The 16,246-nt window shown below is 45.2% G+C and overlaps 1 protein-coding gene across 1 annotated transcript in view; it reads left to right on the top strand.

Annotated features, from left to right (window-relative positions):
* ACP2 (acid phosphatase 2, lysosomal) overlaps nucleotides 1-16,246 on the top strand; it is a 714,504-nt gene that overhangs the window by 139,601 nt on the left and 558,657 nt on the right. The window contains exon 2 of the mRNA XM_069623159.1: nucleotides 229-324. Within this exon, the coding sequence (XP_069479260.1) occupies nucleotides 229-324 (96 nt within the window). The remainder of the gene's footprint in view (nucleotides 1-228; nucleotides 325-16,246) is intronic.

Genomic DNA, 16,246 nt, shown 5'->3' with positions numbered 1-16,246 from the left:
AGAAAAAACGGCCCTGCACAAGCATCTTCTGAAAGTGATGGGTCACGTTGGCATGTGTTTTTGCGCTATGGGAACAACGGGGGGGGGCTCATTCTAGTGTTTTGGTCTGGGTGCATTATTCTCTAGAAACTGCTTTGCTTCTCACATGCAGTACCAGAATAGGTAATTTTTCCTCTGCTGATTAGAATTGTTTCTAAAGGGCACCTCCTATTTGGTTCTGTTTTTCAGTTATATCGCCATGGAGATCGATCCCCCATTAAAGGATTTCCCACGGATATCCACAGTGAGAGTGCCTGGCCACAGGGATTTGGACAGCTGACTCAAGTAAGTACAAGCTCTTTCATTATAGTGTTAGTTATCAGTATGCCAGCTGTTTATGCCTGAAAGGAGTTGATCAATTATGTTCAAGATAGTGCCAGTCCCCTCTCACAATCTTTCTCTCACTCCTTTATCAGATCATGACCCTCGTTTCTCTCGCCCTTTTTCTCCTCCTAAACTCTTTTTCCTTACTTCTCACTTTCGCCACCATCAATCTACCTGGGTCTTCTCTCTTCTTTTCTGTCCTTCCAATCTCCTCACATTCCTCCCTTGTCTCTTTACATGCCATGTCCTCTGACTACTCCCTCCTGTCTCCAACCGCTAGCTCCCTCATTCCCTCTGGTATTCTCACACTCCTCCCTTTCCTCTCTCTCTCTTTCTTCTCCTCCCTCCTCTCTCCACCCTCTTTCTTTATGCTTGCCTCCTTCTCCCCTTTCAATCTCACTTCTGTTCTTTTTCATTCAGTTTCGCTGTTCAATCTCTATTTCTATCCTCTACTCTCACTCTCCCCTATCTCTCACAAACCTCCTTTCTATGATCTACTCTTATCACACATTCTCACAACCACAACTTCAACCATTCACACTAGGTACCTGTGACTATTCACAAGGTTCTGTCAGTCTCTTCCCTGTGAGGGTAGGGAGGTGAGACCGCTACCCAATAGTCTCCCCTACAGGTGGTGGAATACGGGACCTTGCAGGGAGAGACTCCCCTCATGGGGATAAGGACTGCCGTTCTGTGAAGGAACTCCCTAACACCTTTTCCATTGGGGCCAAGTGCCTATCAGAAATCCCTTATAATACTACTGTTACGCTCACCTGGTATCCACGGGGACGCCACCCAGCCAGCTGGTCGCTGATGCCCTTCCTGATGGTTCCCCTGTGGTCTCAGTGTCAAGGGAATTGTGCCTGAAAAATGAAGACTATGTCAGGACTTGGCGACCAAGGTAAGCAGTTTAACCCCCCACCTCCTTATATTTCCAGCCCCTCCAGGTTCTCTTCTCACCTGGTTGCCGGAATCGGTGGGCTCTCCGGGCAGGGGCGCGTTGGCTTTTGTGGGCGCTGGCGGTCCAGTTACTTCACTGACTTTGGCCCTTGTAGTGACTTTCAGGTAGGTCTTATTGCAATTAATGGTGTCGTATTTCTTGCATGCCTTTTGTCTGTTCTAATGTCTCTTTTTATCTCCTCTAGGGGCGTGGAGTGTCCACTCGGAGAACGGGATGTGCTGGTTCTCACCAGGAGATGATGGCGCGCTATAGCGCTTTGCTGCGGTAAGGAGGCGCTTTGCGTAGCGCAGCGATGCCTTGTCCTCACTGACCTGTGTTTTTCCCTTTTCGTAGGTCGCAGAGAGTACCCAGCACAGATGGGATTTCCGGAGCAGTGCCGGTTCCGAAGTAACCAGCCAGGTCAGTCTTTAAGCGCTTTTATGGTTGTAATGTCTCTAGTACCTCCGTTAATAATGTCTTTCTCCTTTTCCCAGGTCCCTCGATCCGGGCGGCGAACTCCTCCAACAGAGATGCCCAGGAGCTGTGAGCAGAGATGGATGAAGATTGCAGGTAAGATTCTGCTGCTAACGATGTTTGTTTTTTCTGCAGGTCCGGAATTCGTCGGGTCCGCGAGAAGCTGGACACAGTGAGCGTCACGTTGCTAGAAGCAAAGTAACGCGAAACGTGTTTTCTTGTTCGAGTGTGGTTTAAATAGCCACTGTAAAGTAGTCCAGGTAAACTAGTCCCTAGGCCACCACACCCAAAACACTAGACTGCATAGCTTGGTTCTAGGAACCCAGCTATGTGGATGCCTGCATGTTGGCTGAAAGCCTTAATAAAGTAGTCCCTTAAGCAGATGCCTCTCCCAACTAATTAGCCTGTCGCCAAAGGCGCCAGGACTGGCCCCAAGAGGGCTTGAAAAGTGGAAGTCTTGCCTTATTAAAGATCCGAGCCCTGATTCTACCTGGCTTGTGGGCTTGCCAGTGGGGGTCAGGGCTGAGGGTCGTGACAACTGTGTTATGGTAATGTCTCTTCTGTCTTTGACCAACAAATTAATATAACCCAGACGAAGAAGAGCCAAAGAGACCTGCTGAGTAATAACAGGTGGTTGCCTTACCATAGTACTTGGAAGGGTTGGCCCCAAGGATGCATAAAGATAATCTCAACAGTAAAGAAGGACTTTGACTATACGCGGGGAGGATCCAGCCACAGGAAATAAAGAGCGAGAAAGGACTGGGAAATAGAGAGAGCAGCCAGCGTGAAGCCAGCCCTGCTTGGGAAGTTTGGACCTTGGAACATAAAGCTGCACAAACACTGATCCCCAGTGGCGGGGACCTTCAAGGACGCTCAGCAGAGCACTGCAATGAAAGCCAAGCTGGTGACCGGTGGAAGAGTGAGACAGAAGCTAGTGTTGGCATGACTTAGGGGAGGGGATTGTTTAGTCCAGCAACTGCACCGGAGCCGTGTGGCCCAAGTCTTGGGAGCCACGAGCATGAAGCAGGGAACCGAGTAAAGAAAGTAGGAAGCTCTGAAGCAATGCGCGTCAGCCCATCACCCTAGGAAGAACCAGTGATGCAGTCCCGACACGCAACAGGGAACTGGAGTAGCGGGAGACCCAGTAGGGCCTTGGCACAGCTCAAGAGACAAGAGGACCTTGGGAGTAATCTCCCTCCTCACAGTAGTAATATCCAGCGAACCAAGATTCAAGACTGCATTGGGAGGAATCTCCCTCATCACAGTGGTATTCCAAATAAGAGTAAAGAGGATACTAGACAACAAGAGCTGTCTGGAAGTAATCTTAATAAAATCATAAGACAGAGAAGAATTGCTGGAACTGTAAAGCAAACTTTCAGGAGTATTTGGGAAGAGACTTTTGAGGTCTTTTGTAAAAGACTATCCTAAGACAGCCCTTAAGGCTGTGCAAGGTGGATCAGGAGAAGGGAGTAATTTTACTGACCAGATGCTCTTTGTTGAATCAGAAGCTAGAGCAAAGGAGTTTTGGAAAAGCGATAAAGACTGAGCCCGTTCACTAGGAGAAGAGAGTCATTCTCCTGGTATTATTTTCATTTGGATGCTGAAGCCTTTTGTAGATTAGTGGTAGAGTTAGAGTAGGTTTTTGGACAGAGGATTTGTTCGAACATCCTTATGATGAGCACCCGAGTTTATATTTGTTTAGGTAGGGATAACCCTTTAGAGACGGGGAGAGGCAGGTTTTTTCTTTATTTCTTAAATAAGACTTTGTTGAAAAATGCTACCCCCTTGTCTGACTCCTTACTCCACCACGTGTGGCGATTCACAAGGTGTTGTCACTTCTCCCCAATGGGGAGCCCTTTTCCATTAGGCTAGGGAGGTGCGGCTGCTACTTAATAGTCCCCCTAGGTGTCGTTTAATGTGGTAGAACCTCATGGGGAGTGACTCCCCCTCTGGGGGCAAGGACCATCACCTGGAGTACAGCCCATTGAAGGTTGTCGCTCCCCAACCTTCCCTAGCCCTCCCCACTGTTCAGAACTATTTTATTGAAAGTAAACCTATGTATTGTTGTAACACAGGAGATAAAGCTAAATGTACTGGGACGAGAAAGAGCACAGGAGACATGAAGGTCATTGACTGTGCTAGTACTGGTACGCGGTGGCCCAGAGGAGGCATGACAATTAAATTATCAACAAAGAGAAAGGACTTTTACAATCTGCATGGGAGGAACTGGATACAAGGTATAAAAAGTAACAAAGGACTATCAAATGTGTGACGCTCAGCCATGTCAAGCGCAGCCTTGTCAAATCCTGTGAAGTCTGGCAGCAGTTGTGAGGGCGAACCAGCACCAGAGATCCAGGCACTGTTGAAAGACCGGAGGAAGGAGGATGCCGGTGAAGTACCATGGGAGTCCTCCACTTGTTCTGCACGAACGAACCCGGGCAGAAGACCAAGCAGGAGAGCAGAGCCGCTTAACAAGCGGGAGAAGTACTGCACAGCGGATGGGTTCCCAGGCAGTCCCGGTGACGTACCACAACCCCACACAAGGTAACGGGAGATATGGGAGACCCAGAGGGGACACAAGGATAGAAGGAAGGCTAGTTCATGAAGCTCTTGCTCGCCTCAGTAGTGGGAAGCCTGCTACTGGGGATAGTCAGAGAAGGGTCTGGGAATCCGAAAGTAAATACTGATAGTATTAGAGGAAATCTTTCTTGTTGCAGTGGTGACAATACGTCCACTGACCCCAACAAAAGGGAACTGAGAAAATAAGGAGAACTTCCTCATTGCAGTGACTAGATTAAGCCCAGTGATCAACAAAGAAGGGGACTTGGCTAACAACAAACCAGAGCAGCAAAGTGTACATCAGGCTGAAGATTGTGAGAAAGAACTGGAGTCGTTCTCCTGGTCCAGAACTAGGAGTTGTGCTAAAGACGCCAGGGCAAGGTAGTCATTCTCCTGGTCCTAAAATGAGAGTTGTGCTGGAGACACACGGGAAGGCAGTCATTCAACTGTTTTTTTTTTAAACTATAGATCTACACCAGGAGAAGGGAGCCATTCTCCTGGACGTGGAATTGTATAAAGGCTGTGTGAAACCCACAAGCCAGGAGTAGGGAGTTATTCCCCCTGGCATTTCTGTTGCAAGAGAACATTGTTTTGGACGCTATCTGAGCAGCAGGAGAAGGGGGGCCATTCTCCTGAAAAAGGAACTTTCTGTTATTTTATTCTTTATTTGTAGTGTGAGGGATAGGAGTAAGTAGTGACACAGGATGGTGGAGTTTAATTTGACAGACATTCTGATGTACCCTTTAATATTCGTTTTGATGCACGGAAACCACTCTTAGAAGATAGGGATAGGGAGAGCCTTTTATGCATAAATAAAATTCTATAACTACCACCATGCAACCTTTGTGTCAGCTTCCTTCTTCAACCCCTTACACATGCCACAGTACTACTCTTGCTCACATTCAGTACCTTAAATTCACGTGTATCCAATACTGCTGCAGACTACTCAACACTCCGCTCCACCCTCTTCCTTCCACCTGGTCTCTCGGTCCAACCCCACACTGCCTGACCTCAGCCATACACCTTTTACTCTCATTTTCACCTGCTGTTTATACCCATGACTTCATAGTTCTTTCGTTCCCCTCTCTTCCCATTGGCTCTGTGAGTCACCTTTGGGCCAATTTAGCCCAATGTTTTTACCTAGGGCTAGAACATCACGCCACTCGGGTTTCAAATGCAACCCATACCGCCTATCCCCTTCCCATGCATGGGTTTTCCTGCAGTCTTTGAAGTTTGCTTGTGTCAGTGTTTGTCATCTTGTTATCCTTTCGCCATGGTAAGTTACATTTCATGCTGGTTTGCTGGAGACTGTCATGCACTGCAGTGTCGTACTTGTGTCCGGTTGAGCATCCATCTGCTATGTGTTGCTCTTCTCCACTGACGCTTTGGATTCTAGATTGAGTTGTCTTGCAAGAACTAAGAACTTTGGGAAGAAAAGAAGCTGGACGGCATTGAGTGATGAGGGGTCAGAAACGAGAGGTGGACACAAAGTTGTAATGTTTTCAACATTAGCCATTTTTATTAAAATAAAAAGGGTTTGGGATAAAGGCCTAACTGTCCCCATCCTATCAATAGTTTCCCAGCCCGTGAAACTAAAAATAAAGCAAGCTGACCTTGTGTCCAAAATATACCTGACCCTCACACTAACATACACACCAAAAGGTGCAAGGTAAATGTCCGTTTTCAACTCAACAAAAATGAGCACAAATCCAAAAGTATATGTCCAACACAATACTCCTTGTGTCCAGGGGTCGATTTCCTTCCCCTGAACTATTTCAGCAAAACTGTTGAAAGTGGTTTGTTCCAGCAAGGTTCTGTTAAAGTCAATGAAAATGCCCTTTTCACAAAATACTTTCCTCAAGTTGACAAAGCAAATGTCTTTTCTATAGAATACTTTTCTCAGGATGGTAGAACAAATTTCTTTTTAACTTCTCACAACTGCTTCAAATGATAAAGTGTTTCTTTGACACCAATGTTCAACATTATGCTTACCTTGTATACTCTCCCTGCCAGGAATTTTTCAACTGAATCTCTAGATATTCTGGTGTAGTCCCCGGCCAGGCGTCTTTCAATTTATCTTTTCCTTTTCTCCAACTTATGAATCCCTGGTGTACTCTCCTGCCAGGAATTGCCCCCTTCTGGTTTGTACAGATATCCTAGAGTGCCCCCCTGCCAGGTATCTTTTTCCAAAAAGGGCTGACTGCCTTATGTGTATCTTTCACCAGCCCTTTGCTACAATGTTATCTTTCTTTTAAAGTACAACACAGTTGCACTTATTCACTGGTTATGCCTTGTTGACTCCAGATATCACTTGTTCCAACTTACCCCTTATTGATATCCCATATATGGGAGTTTGTTAAAGTTCTGCCTGTCAACTTCCTTCTCAGTGTCTTTGGCTGTGGCAATGTTTGTACCAAGGTTCCCCAAACTGACGTCTCACGTAAGGGGAATTGTACAACCTTTGCCCTTCTATTTCTTCTTTAATGTCTCTTGGCCTGGCAATGTGGGTTCCAAGTTTTCCCAAATTGACATTTCATGTAAGGTGAATTGCACCCTTTTTGCCTGTGTCCTTCAAATCTACTTGGTTGGTATTCAAAATTACTCCCCAAGTATTCATTAACTTGATAGCCCCTCCCCAGAGCCCCCCAACTCCTCTGGGTTGACTCCCCGGTGTAACGTGCAGCTGCAGCGAAGATGTGTCATCGGACAGGGGTCCCAAGCTAGGCAGTCTCTCCCTTCCCGTGTCAGCTTTTCACTCCTTCGCCTATTGAACCATTGCCACTTCACAATACCGCGTCTACACCGGTCCCGCTGCAAATGACTTCTCGCTTCCAGTGGTCCCTCCAGGGTACCCGCTATAACTTCACAGGAGTTCCTCTCCTACAGGAAGCTATGCCTCCAGGTGGTTGCCTGTAAGCACCTTCTTCCTGCACGGCTCACCTCTGTGAATCTGCCTAACCCTCTGGGTTCGCTTCCCACTCCACGCTCTCTGCAGCTCTTCTTTCCTTCTCTACCTTGCAGTTGATTATCAGGTTTAAATGGCCCGAGCAGCGGATTGTGAACCTGACAACTAGACTGTACGTAATACTTGGCATCACTTTCATTCCATTGGGAGTCTTTGCTCCTCTTCTTTGTCTCAGTACTTGAGGCTCTCTGGAACTTGGAGTTCCAAGGATTTTTAAACTGTTTTAAGTTGCATTCTTTTGTTTAGATAACAACCATCATAAACATTAGATGTGGTTTAGAGGTGTTGGGTACTTCTGACGAGTAAATAGAGTACTGTTTGGAAAGTTTAACAAAAGGGGTTATCAGGGTTTTACCATTGAAAGCTTCTGAATAATGCCAACATGCCTTCAGGTATTCTGAAATTAGGGTTTCTTGGTCACTGGAAAGGGAAGAATACTGCATCTCTCCTGTTGGAGTCACCACCTCCCCCTGACAGCCTTCTTCTCCCATATGATCCACCCCCAGGATACCATCTTCAGGGTCAGGATCAGGTAGCAGCTGCCTTTCCCTGGCCACATGGAAAGCTCTTTAGGCTGGGGATCAGTGATGACTCCATAGGATTCATCACAGTGATTGACAGTGGTACCATTCTTGGCAAGGAAGTCACATGCAGGTGGTTCAGGGCCTGCCCCAACACCCCCCTCTCCAAGTCCCTCACCTCACCTCTGGGGTGGGATCTGCCCTGATATGCTGCCTTCCTCAGGTTGGTAGGGTAGCCTGTCCCCCACCAACCCACCTGATAGGGTGAAGACCCTGACCCTGTGACAAGATTAAAGGACTGTATTTGTTACTCACTTTCACATTTTGAGGGCTAAGGAAAAAGAAACACAAGATTTTACCATTCCTGCAAACGTCTGGGAGCCCCTCTAACGAGAATGAAAATGGCTAATTAACCCACCTGTGGGTAGGTTACCACTCAGGAGGGACTACAACCACTTTTTAGCTCACTATACCTTTCAGAGGGGAAATATCCATGTGCATAGCAGTCTGGTCCTCCCACCCACAAAGGCAGTCTAGCACCAACATATTAGGCAATTCTCCTCTGAACAAGAGTACCAGCAGCAACCCAGACATGTGTTTCAGCATTTTGGGCCTCATCAGGGATTGTAGACCCTTCTGAGTGGAAGACATTCCATAAAACAGGTTATTTAAAACCATGTTTGTTCTCAGTAGAGGGGTTCCCAAACTCTTGGTAAAATTGTTTAGTTTCTGGTCTGTGTTGCTGGGACTTTTCTTTGGCTTTGTGGTGAAAAGGTATGCACATGTGTTCTCGCTCTGTTTCTAACCCTGACTTCTCTAGCTGTGTATCATGGAAAGACTGGTGCATGCTCTCCATGTATCGCTAGCCCTTGGTTGCCTAGCAATCTTACTGACGGGCCTGTTCATTTTCCATAGTTTTTTTCATTCTATATCACATGCCTTGGATGCCACAGAAAGGTGTTTGTTTGCTCCTTTCTATCTCTTGACCTTGGTTTGCTGGCTGTTTATGACAGAACGGTCTGTACTGCTTTCTCATTGTTTTGCTATTGTTGGGATGATTTCTCGAGTAACTAACCCACAGGTACATTTTATGGGTTTTATGCTAGCTGTCCCAGGTTTACCTATTAATTGAGCTGGCTGAGCAGCCAAGGTCAACTCTTAGGAGGCAGGGTCGGACTGGGACAAGAAATAGGCCGGGACACCCAAAAAAAAGTGTCACACCCCTCGCCTCAAAAAAGTGGCACACCCTTTGCCTCAAAAAAGTGGCCCTCAAACCATCATCCATGAATCGCATCAATTCACGAATTTCTAGAAAAGGCTATCCCAAAAACTCACACCTGGATAAAAGGCCCTTTGCAATAGGGTGGCCAACTTTTCAAAATGGCTTTGCAGGACACTTTACACGCTGAGGCTCAAAAATGGTTTGTAGCCCACAAGATTTTATACAGTGCCATTTGTTCTCACCAACATATGGATATTTTTGTTTACGTAGGGCTGTTGTGATGTTTAAATGTCCTGTCCTCTCTGGGTGCAGAGCAGTCAACCATTGACTGATGACTGCACACCTAGTGCACATTATTTTATAGGCTTAGCCATTCTTGAATGTCACATGTATTTTAGGCCTGGCTGTTTCAGGTATGTTTTTGGTCTTGTTTTGCCATAATGTGTCCATGGGTGTTTAATACATGGAAGAGGGCATTAATGCCTGTGCCCTCCGGACACGTGCCACACCACTACTCCAGGGGGAACCTGAGGCAAAATGGTGTTGCACCGGCACCCTGATCTACCAGAGAGAGAGAGAGAGAGAGAGAGAGAGAGAGGTTGTGTGTGCGCGTGTCAGAGAGGGGGTGGGCCTTATGATTTGAGTACTTAGCATAGCATACACTGTCCATATCTCGGGTGCTGTGAGCACCTGGGCATTTGATGACAATACCTGGGAAGACAGAAAACAATTTCTCTATGCATAAGATGTTTTATTAAAATTGTTTACTGAAAGTTTAGCAGAACTTAATACACCAAACTACCCAATATGCTCCTTTTATTGCATCCAGTAGGACTTCTTGGCTAACGTTATTTGTATTGTCAGAACTAAAACATCCAGCGATCAGTGGTCGAAGTGTACAAAAAGAAGTAGTGGAACTATGCTCCCTACTGGCCTGCACCGCTCCCCAAAAACCCCATCGCCACCTCCCTCCCACGCACAATACAAACCCCAAAACACTTGTACTTGCTGTTTTTGGGAAACGTTCAGTGCAGTGCACTGAGAGTGAAAGTTTCAACTTCTTCCTACACTTTTATTTTAAAACAAAGCCATTCTGGAGCGGTTTCTTTTTAAAATAAAAGCATAGGAACAGAACAGTAAAACTGAATTAAAAGAAAAGTGCTTACCACGTACCAATAGTGACAGCGTCGGTGAGGTCGGCGGCTCCAGAATCCAGACGATGGCAGATCCAGCAGCAGGCTCCAGAAGACGACGTGGCGGTTCCGGCTCCTCAAGAGGGCGTGGGCTAAATGCAGACCAGCCACCCTTAAGAAGGCCTGCTGTCCTGGTGTCCTGTGTGCACCACAAAGGGGAATGGGGATAGCCAGAATCTGATTAGGGGAAACATGGCTGGAGGTATGAAGGAAATGTGTCTGGTTTATGTACCAATGATGGTGTCCCAACGCAGCTATTCAGATATGCACCTACAAGAAACAAATGGACCTTCACTATTGGCTTATTTGTGACCTCCCTTTGAACCTTTCTGGTGCCTGTATGCAATGAGATGAGGCTGAGGATTTCACTGATCCCTTGCTATGTCAGGCATCAACAAGGATCCTCCAGCACACTACTGTTTATCTGTGGTTAAGTTCTTATTCCAATAAATAGCTCTGGAATTCCGGTTCCCTTTTTAATTGTGAAACAGGAAATAAAGGCAATGGGATCTTGTGAGGCCTTCAGACAAAGTGACATTATGAGCACAGTATTTTCCTGGAGGTCCTAACAGTTCTCGTTGGCATCACCAGCAGGTTCTCCCGAAATCCTGTTGTAGCCAGCTCTACCGATTGCCCGTCTCGCACAGGGTCAGGAAGGCCATGTAAATTCAACTCAGATGGCAGCCCCAGACCACCAGGGAATTTGTGGTCTGGAGGAGGAACAAAACTATTCCAGTATGCCTGGACACCTAATTAATGGATATTTTAACCTAAATTCTCTAAATACATTTTAAAAAGCTACCGGGCAGAGGAGGAATACAGACCTTGACATGAGGTCTACACAACATACGAAAAATACAAAGTGTCTATCATATAAGACACTCCCGTCCCCTGCACACCTTAATTATTGAACATACAGTCAACAATTTGGTCAAAAAGTAAACATAATTTAATATAGATACAAAGCCAAAAAAGCACATTTTCACATACACATATGCCTAAATGCATCAAGTATCAATCCCTACAAATATTCCACTCCTTGAAGTACATTTGAAATTTTGAAAACAATACACCAAGTATTATACAAAGAAGACAAATGCTCCTTGATGTGAAGTCTTTGTTTCTCTGGCCCAACATGTTTTGGGGGGTGAACCCCTTCTTCAGGAGCATACAATTTCTCTGACCTGTGTCGGAAGACCAGTGTCAAGTGTACTTGTGATCACAGGCAGTCATCTATGCGCTGTTGAACTGTTGCATGACTAATCAATGTGTACCAGGAAGTCTCCTAGCTCCTAGACGTAGAAATTCTTCAGTCCCAATTTCCTTAATACACTCTCCAACTATCCTGATGTTACGGCAGTCTATATCCAAATATTGCTCGCTGCTGAGTTTGTTATGAATAGACATATATCGAGCACCTCCAAGCGCCTTCACGTCCAGACTGTCAAGCTACAATTCCCCTGTTTCACTCTCCCATTAAGCTGATATAGCGGGGATATGTATTCACATATAAATTGTGACTACATATCCCCGCTATATCAGGTTAATGGGAGAGTGAAACACGGGAATTGTAGCTTGACAGTCTGGACGTGAAGGTCTTGATATACATCTATTCATAACAAACTCAGCAGCTTGCCATATTTGGATGTACACCACCTTAACATCAGGATAGTTGGAGAGTGTGAATTGCCATAGCATTTCGGTGCTGGACTGCCCATGTGGGCGGGACAAAGACTGATATGCAAATGGATATTTCCCATCTGTGAAAGGTACAGTGAGCAAAAAGTGTGTGCTGCAAACTCTCATCTCAGAACAGGTTATCATGCCATGTTCTTTCTGGAGAGGAGCGCCTGCTACCTATTTTCAAATAGTTGGAGAGTGTATTAAGGAAATTGGGACTGAAGAATGTCTACGTTTAGGAGCTAGGAGGCTTCCTGGTACACATCGATTAATCACGCATCAGTTCATCAGCAGATAGATGCCTGCCTGTGATCACAGGTACACTTGACACTGGTCTTCCGACATCAGGTCAGGAAATTGTATGCTCCTGAAGAAGGGGTTCACCCCCCGAAACGTGTTGGGCCAGAGAAACAAAGACTTCACATCAAGGAGCATTTGACTTCTTTGTTTAATTCTTGTTGTATTGTGTTCAAATATACTTTAAGGAGTGCAATATTTGCAGAGATTGATACTTGATGTATTTAAGCATATGTGTATGTGAACAGGTGCTTTTTTGACTTTGTATCTATATTAAATTATGTTTACTTTTTGACCAAATTGTTGACTGTATGTTCCATAATCAAGGTGTGCAGGGGACGGGAGTGTCTTATATGATAGACACTTTGTATTTTTCATATGGTCTGGAGGAGGAGACAGCTGAGTCGGTGGGAGGTTGGGAGGCGGACTCACAACATCAGGTTTTGGTGCCACTGATGTACACCGTGATCGTGGACGTGTTAATCTTGACCCGTGACTTTGTTAGCTTGCAGGTAAATTGTGATTTCATGAAAGTGGAATATGGCGCTATGGGAACATGGTTATAGTCAGTAAATTGCACAATGTTGGTGAAACGTCAAAGAGCTTGTTAAAAGTTGTATCTCACAAAAAACACCTTTTTAAAGCGATTGCTGAGTAATTGATGCGATTTAGATACATGAGGGCTGTCATCATAATCTTATGTTTTTTCCTACCGAAATGTAATTGTTTTTTTTTTGTGGGGGCAGATCCAGAATGGTGATAATATCCTTTCCTTTAGTAAACAAAACAAAAAAGGAAAAGACTAGTGCCTGGAAGGCTTGTCGGAGAAAGTACAGGTGGTTTCGTGGGAAAAGAAATATAATGCAAAAGTGGACATATGTCAGCAGGACCAGTAGGGCTGTGATGGAGTCAGTCGTACATCAGACAAAGGAAGCGATCAAACAGTAACGTGAAAGCAACGGGCATGGTAACCAGTCTTGCCAGGCAGAAGGGAGGTGCGCCAGACAGCGAAAATCACTGTGGCCCTGGGAAAACCAACCACATGCTCACCTGGCAGGGGCTTGGAAGCCTGTGGGGGACGCCGCAGACGGGTGCAGCTTTTGAACACGCAGCTGCCTATGCCCAAGAACTGAAAAATCTCACTGGATTTACAGTGTACATGTAGGGGGGCGGAGCCAGAAGAGCGCTCATGGCGGCAATGAGCTGCTCCGCCCCCCTTCTCCATGCTGTTGCGGATGCTTTTTATTATTATTTATTCATTTTTCTCACTCGCTCAACCGGCCTCCAGGGACTCGCTCACATACAAATGATTTCAGCCGGGCCGAGTGACCGATGACCCAATCCGACCCTGTTAGGAGGGAGTATAGTGGTTTCAAGATACAGTGTAAGACACAAGTAACCCTTTCACTGTCAGGACTTCACTGCTTTCCTACGGGAATAATGGCATGCATTTATATGTACATCCTAAGGAAAGTTAAAGGGTTAAACAAAAACATGTCAACACAGGGATTTTATGAAAATAATTATTTAGGTTTGGTGAAGGTAAGTAGACCTGTTTAAAATGGGTCTTTTTCAGGTCATGACTACCAGCTAGGATACTGCCTCTGACCCAGACTCGGTTCATCAAGTTCAATATTTGACTTGTAGTACCCAGGTACACTTGTAGATTTATCTGCTCAATTGTGCGTTTGTCGGAATCAATGGGAGGGACCAAATATCCACTGAAAGCCTGAGTGGAACATGGGTCCTGATGTTGCACTATCCACAATGTTAAACAAACGATGCTCTAAATTAAGATTGGATATACAGGAGCTACAAGCAGATCCTCAGGTGGTGCAGTGACGGTTCCAGTGGTGATGAATAACTGCAAGTAAGCTGGAATGCTGAGGAGTCACTGGAGAAGGTTTTGGCCCAGAGTGAGGCAGAACCGCTGATACTGGAGAGCAGTGCAGCTTTTCGTAAGGCAAATGTTCAACCTCTGGTTCTCAGAAAGTTCAGTTGGAATAGTTCAGGGAGGATCAGGACTTTTCAGAGTACCAACAGTTTATTCACAATTCTTCATTCTTTAGGCACTAAGATGCATCTGTCACTGTCCAGCAGCATTGCTCCTGATTTCCCATTCTACTGTTTCTTCATGTTACTCAATGCAGGGATGGCGTAGCAAGGCTTCGCTGGGAGCAGAGGCTCCTTGAGACTTCAGTCGGTGGTTGAGAAGGGAATTCATAAGCCGAGCAATCACTCTGGGTGCATCCTTTCAAACCATTAATGGAACCCCAATTACTGGAGGCTATTCAGACAGATCTTTTCTTTGCTGTTCAGACACTGCTTTTTCGGCAAAGGCAGAAGCCATGACCTTTTTAATGTCAAAAGCTGTGTTGCATTCACACTCCTAAAAAGTAGCTGCAGAACTCTGCACTGGACTTAGTACAGAAGTGATGTGCCCCGCTTAAGTTGTACACATACACCATTGACTGCCAACAACCAGTCGATCCCACACATCTAACGCTGCAAGGTTACTTACACAGAGAACAGAGCACCATAACCTTTAAAGGCTTATGGTTTCTCAGGAATACACCACATGCTTGTTTCCCTGATGAGGCTTCAGATTAGCACGTTTCAGGGAAAAAGTAATTAAACCAGTTACAGAAAAGCCAAAAATACAGGACCTCTTGCCAGAGGTACAGTTGAGGCCCTTAAACATGCTGGCCCTTGATACTTTGTTTTGCTGTTCCTGGGGCATAGAGGCGGAACCTCGCTGATGACAGTTTGGACTGGACTGCTCCCATTTGTGGTAGGACCAAGACTTATGTGCCTGCGGCTGGTCCCCCTCTGTAATAGCACAAATGGACTCAAAAGCAATGAAAAGGAAGCTGCCCAAAACAATGCCAGTGGTAGAAATTAATATTAAGCTTTTCATTCATCACTTTGTGTTGTCGCAAAAAGGCCTATGCATGTTCCTCTGGATCTGACCTGGGTGTTGTGGTGCATCAACAAAAGCATAGGACCCACGAAGTGTAGTTGAAAGATTATTTAACACAGGATAGGGTTGGAATAAACATTTATGGGGGTCTGTGGATTTGTCTTCCACAGAATAAAAATACCCCAGGGTGCAAAATGTTCCACTCTCCATTAGCCAGGTTAGTGATATTTGACTCTTGGAGAGTTAGAAATGGTATGCTGTGTGCATGTATAGAATTGAGGTGGTGAGTGACATTTTTTAATGGCTGGTTAGTAGCTTGCAACTTGAATTTTTGCACTCTGTATTTTTGTATTTATTGATTTATAGGAAACTTTTGCCAAAGCGTAGAACATACAGAACAAATCAGTACAAAGTCAATGCAAAATTATGCGCAATCAAAAAGAAGATAAAATTAGAGCATGTTAGATAGCAGATGATTTTTGAGATGTGTAAGAAAGAGAGAGTAATAAGGGATAGATGTAATATGCAATTTTTATTTATTATTTTTATTTATTATTATTTATATGTTCCTCTCTGCTCCGCGCTTTCCTCTCTCCCCCTTCCATGCACTTTTCCCATTTCCCTTTCCAATGCACTTTAGCGTTCTGAATGTTACTGGGCCTACTAAGATCGTTGTTTTTGTTCTCCCCTTTTCCCCTCCCTTGCCTTGCCGCTCTCTGAATCACTTGTGTACGAGCGCAATGCAAATAAATGATCATATATCATATCATAAAGCATTCCAAAGTTTAGGAGCTACAAGACTGAAAGAGCGAAAACGAGATTGGGCACAGCGTGGCCTCGGGACAGTTAGCAGAAACTGAAATTGGGAGTAAAGGGAACAAGAGTGGACATATAGAGAGACAAGTGTTCAAAGATGGGGTGATGCAAGCTGTGAAGAGTCGGGAATGAAAGCCGAACATAAAGTCGTCATGGTTTGGTTATGAACTTTTATTAAACTTAAATGACTTGGGAAAATGCCTCTCTGATCCCATTATAAAGAGGAGTTTCCCTAACTAAAAACCAAAACTTAAGGGTCTGTCTTTGTCAGGATGCCATCAATCAAAAGCCATCCT

Source organism: Ambystoma mexicanum, chromosome 11 (assembly GCF_040938575.1).
Source record: "Ambystoma mexicanum isolate Mex_15411 chromosome 11, UKY_AmexF1_1, whole genome shotgun sequence".
Lineage (NCBI taxonomy): Eukaryota > Metazoa > Chordata > Amphibia > Caudata > Ambystomatidae > Ambystoma > Ambystoma mexicanum.
Note: the sequence above shows the minus strand (reverse complement) of the source record. Positions and strands in the feature narration are given on the sequence as shown.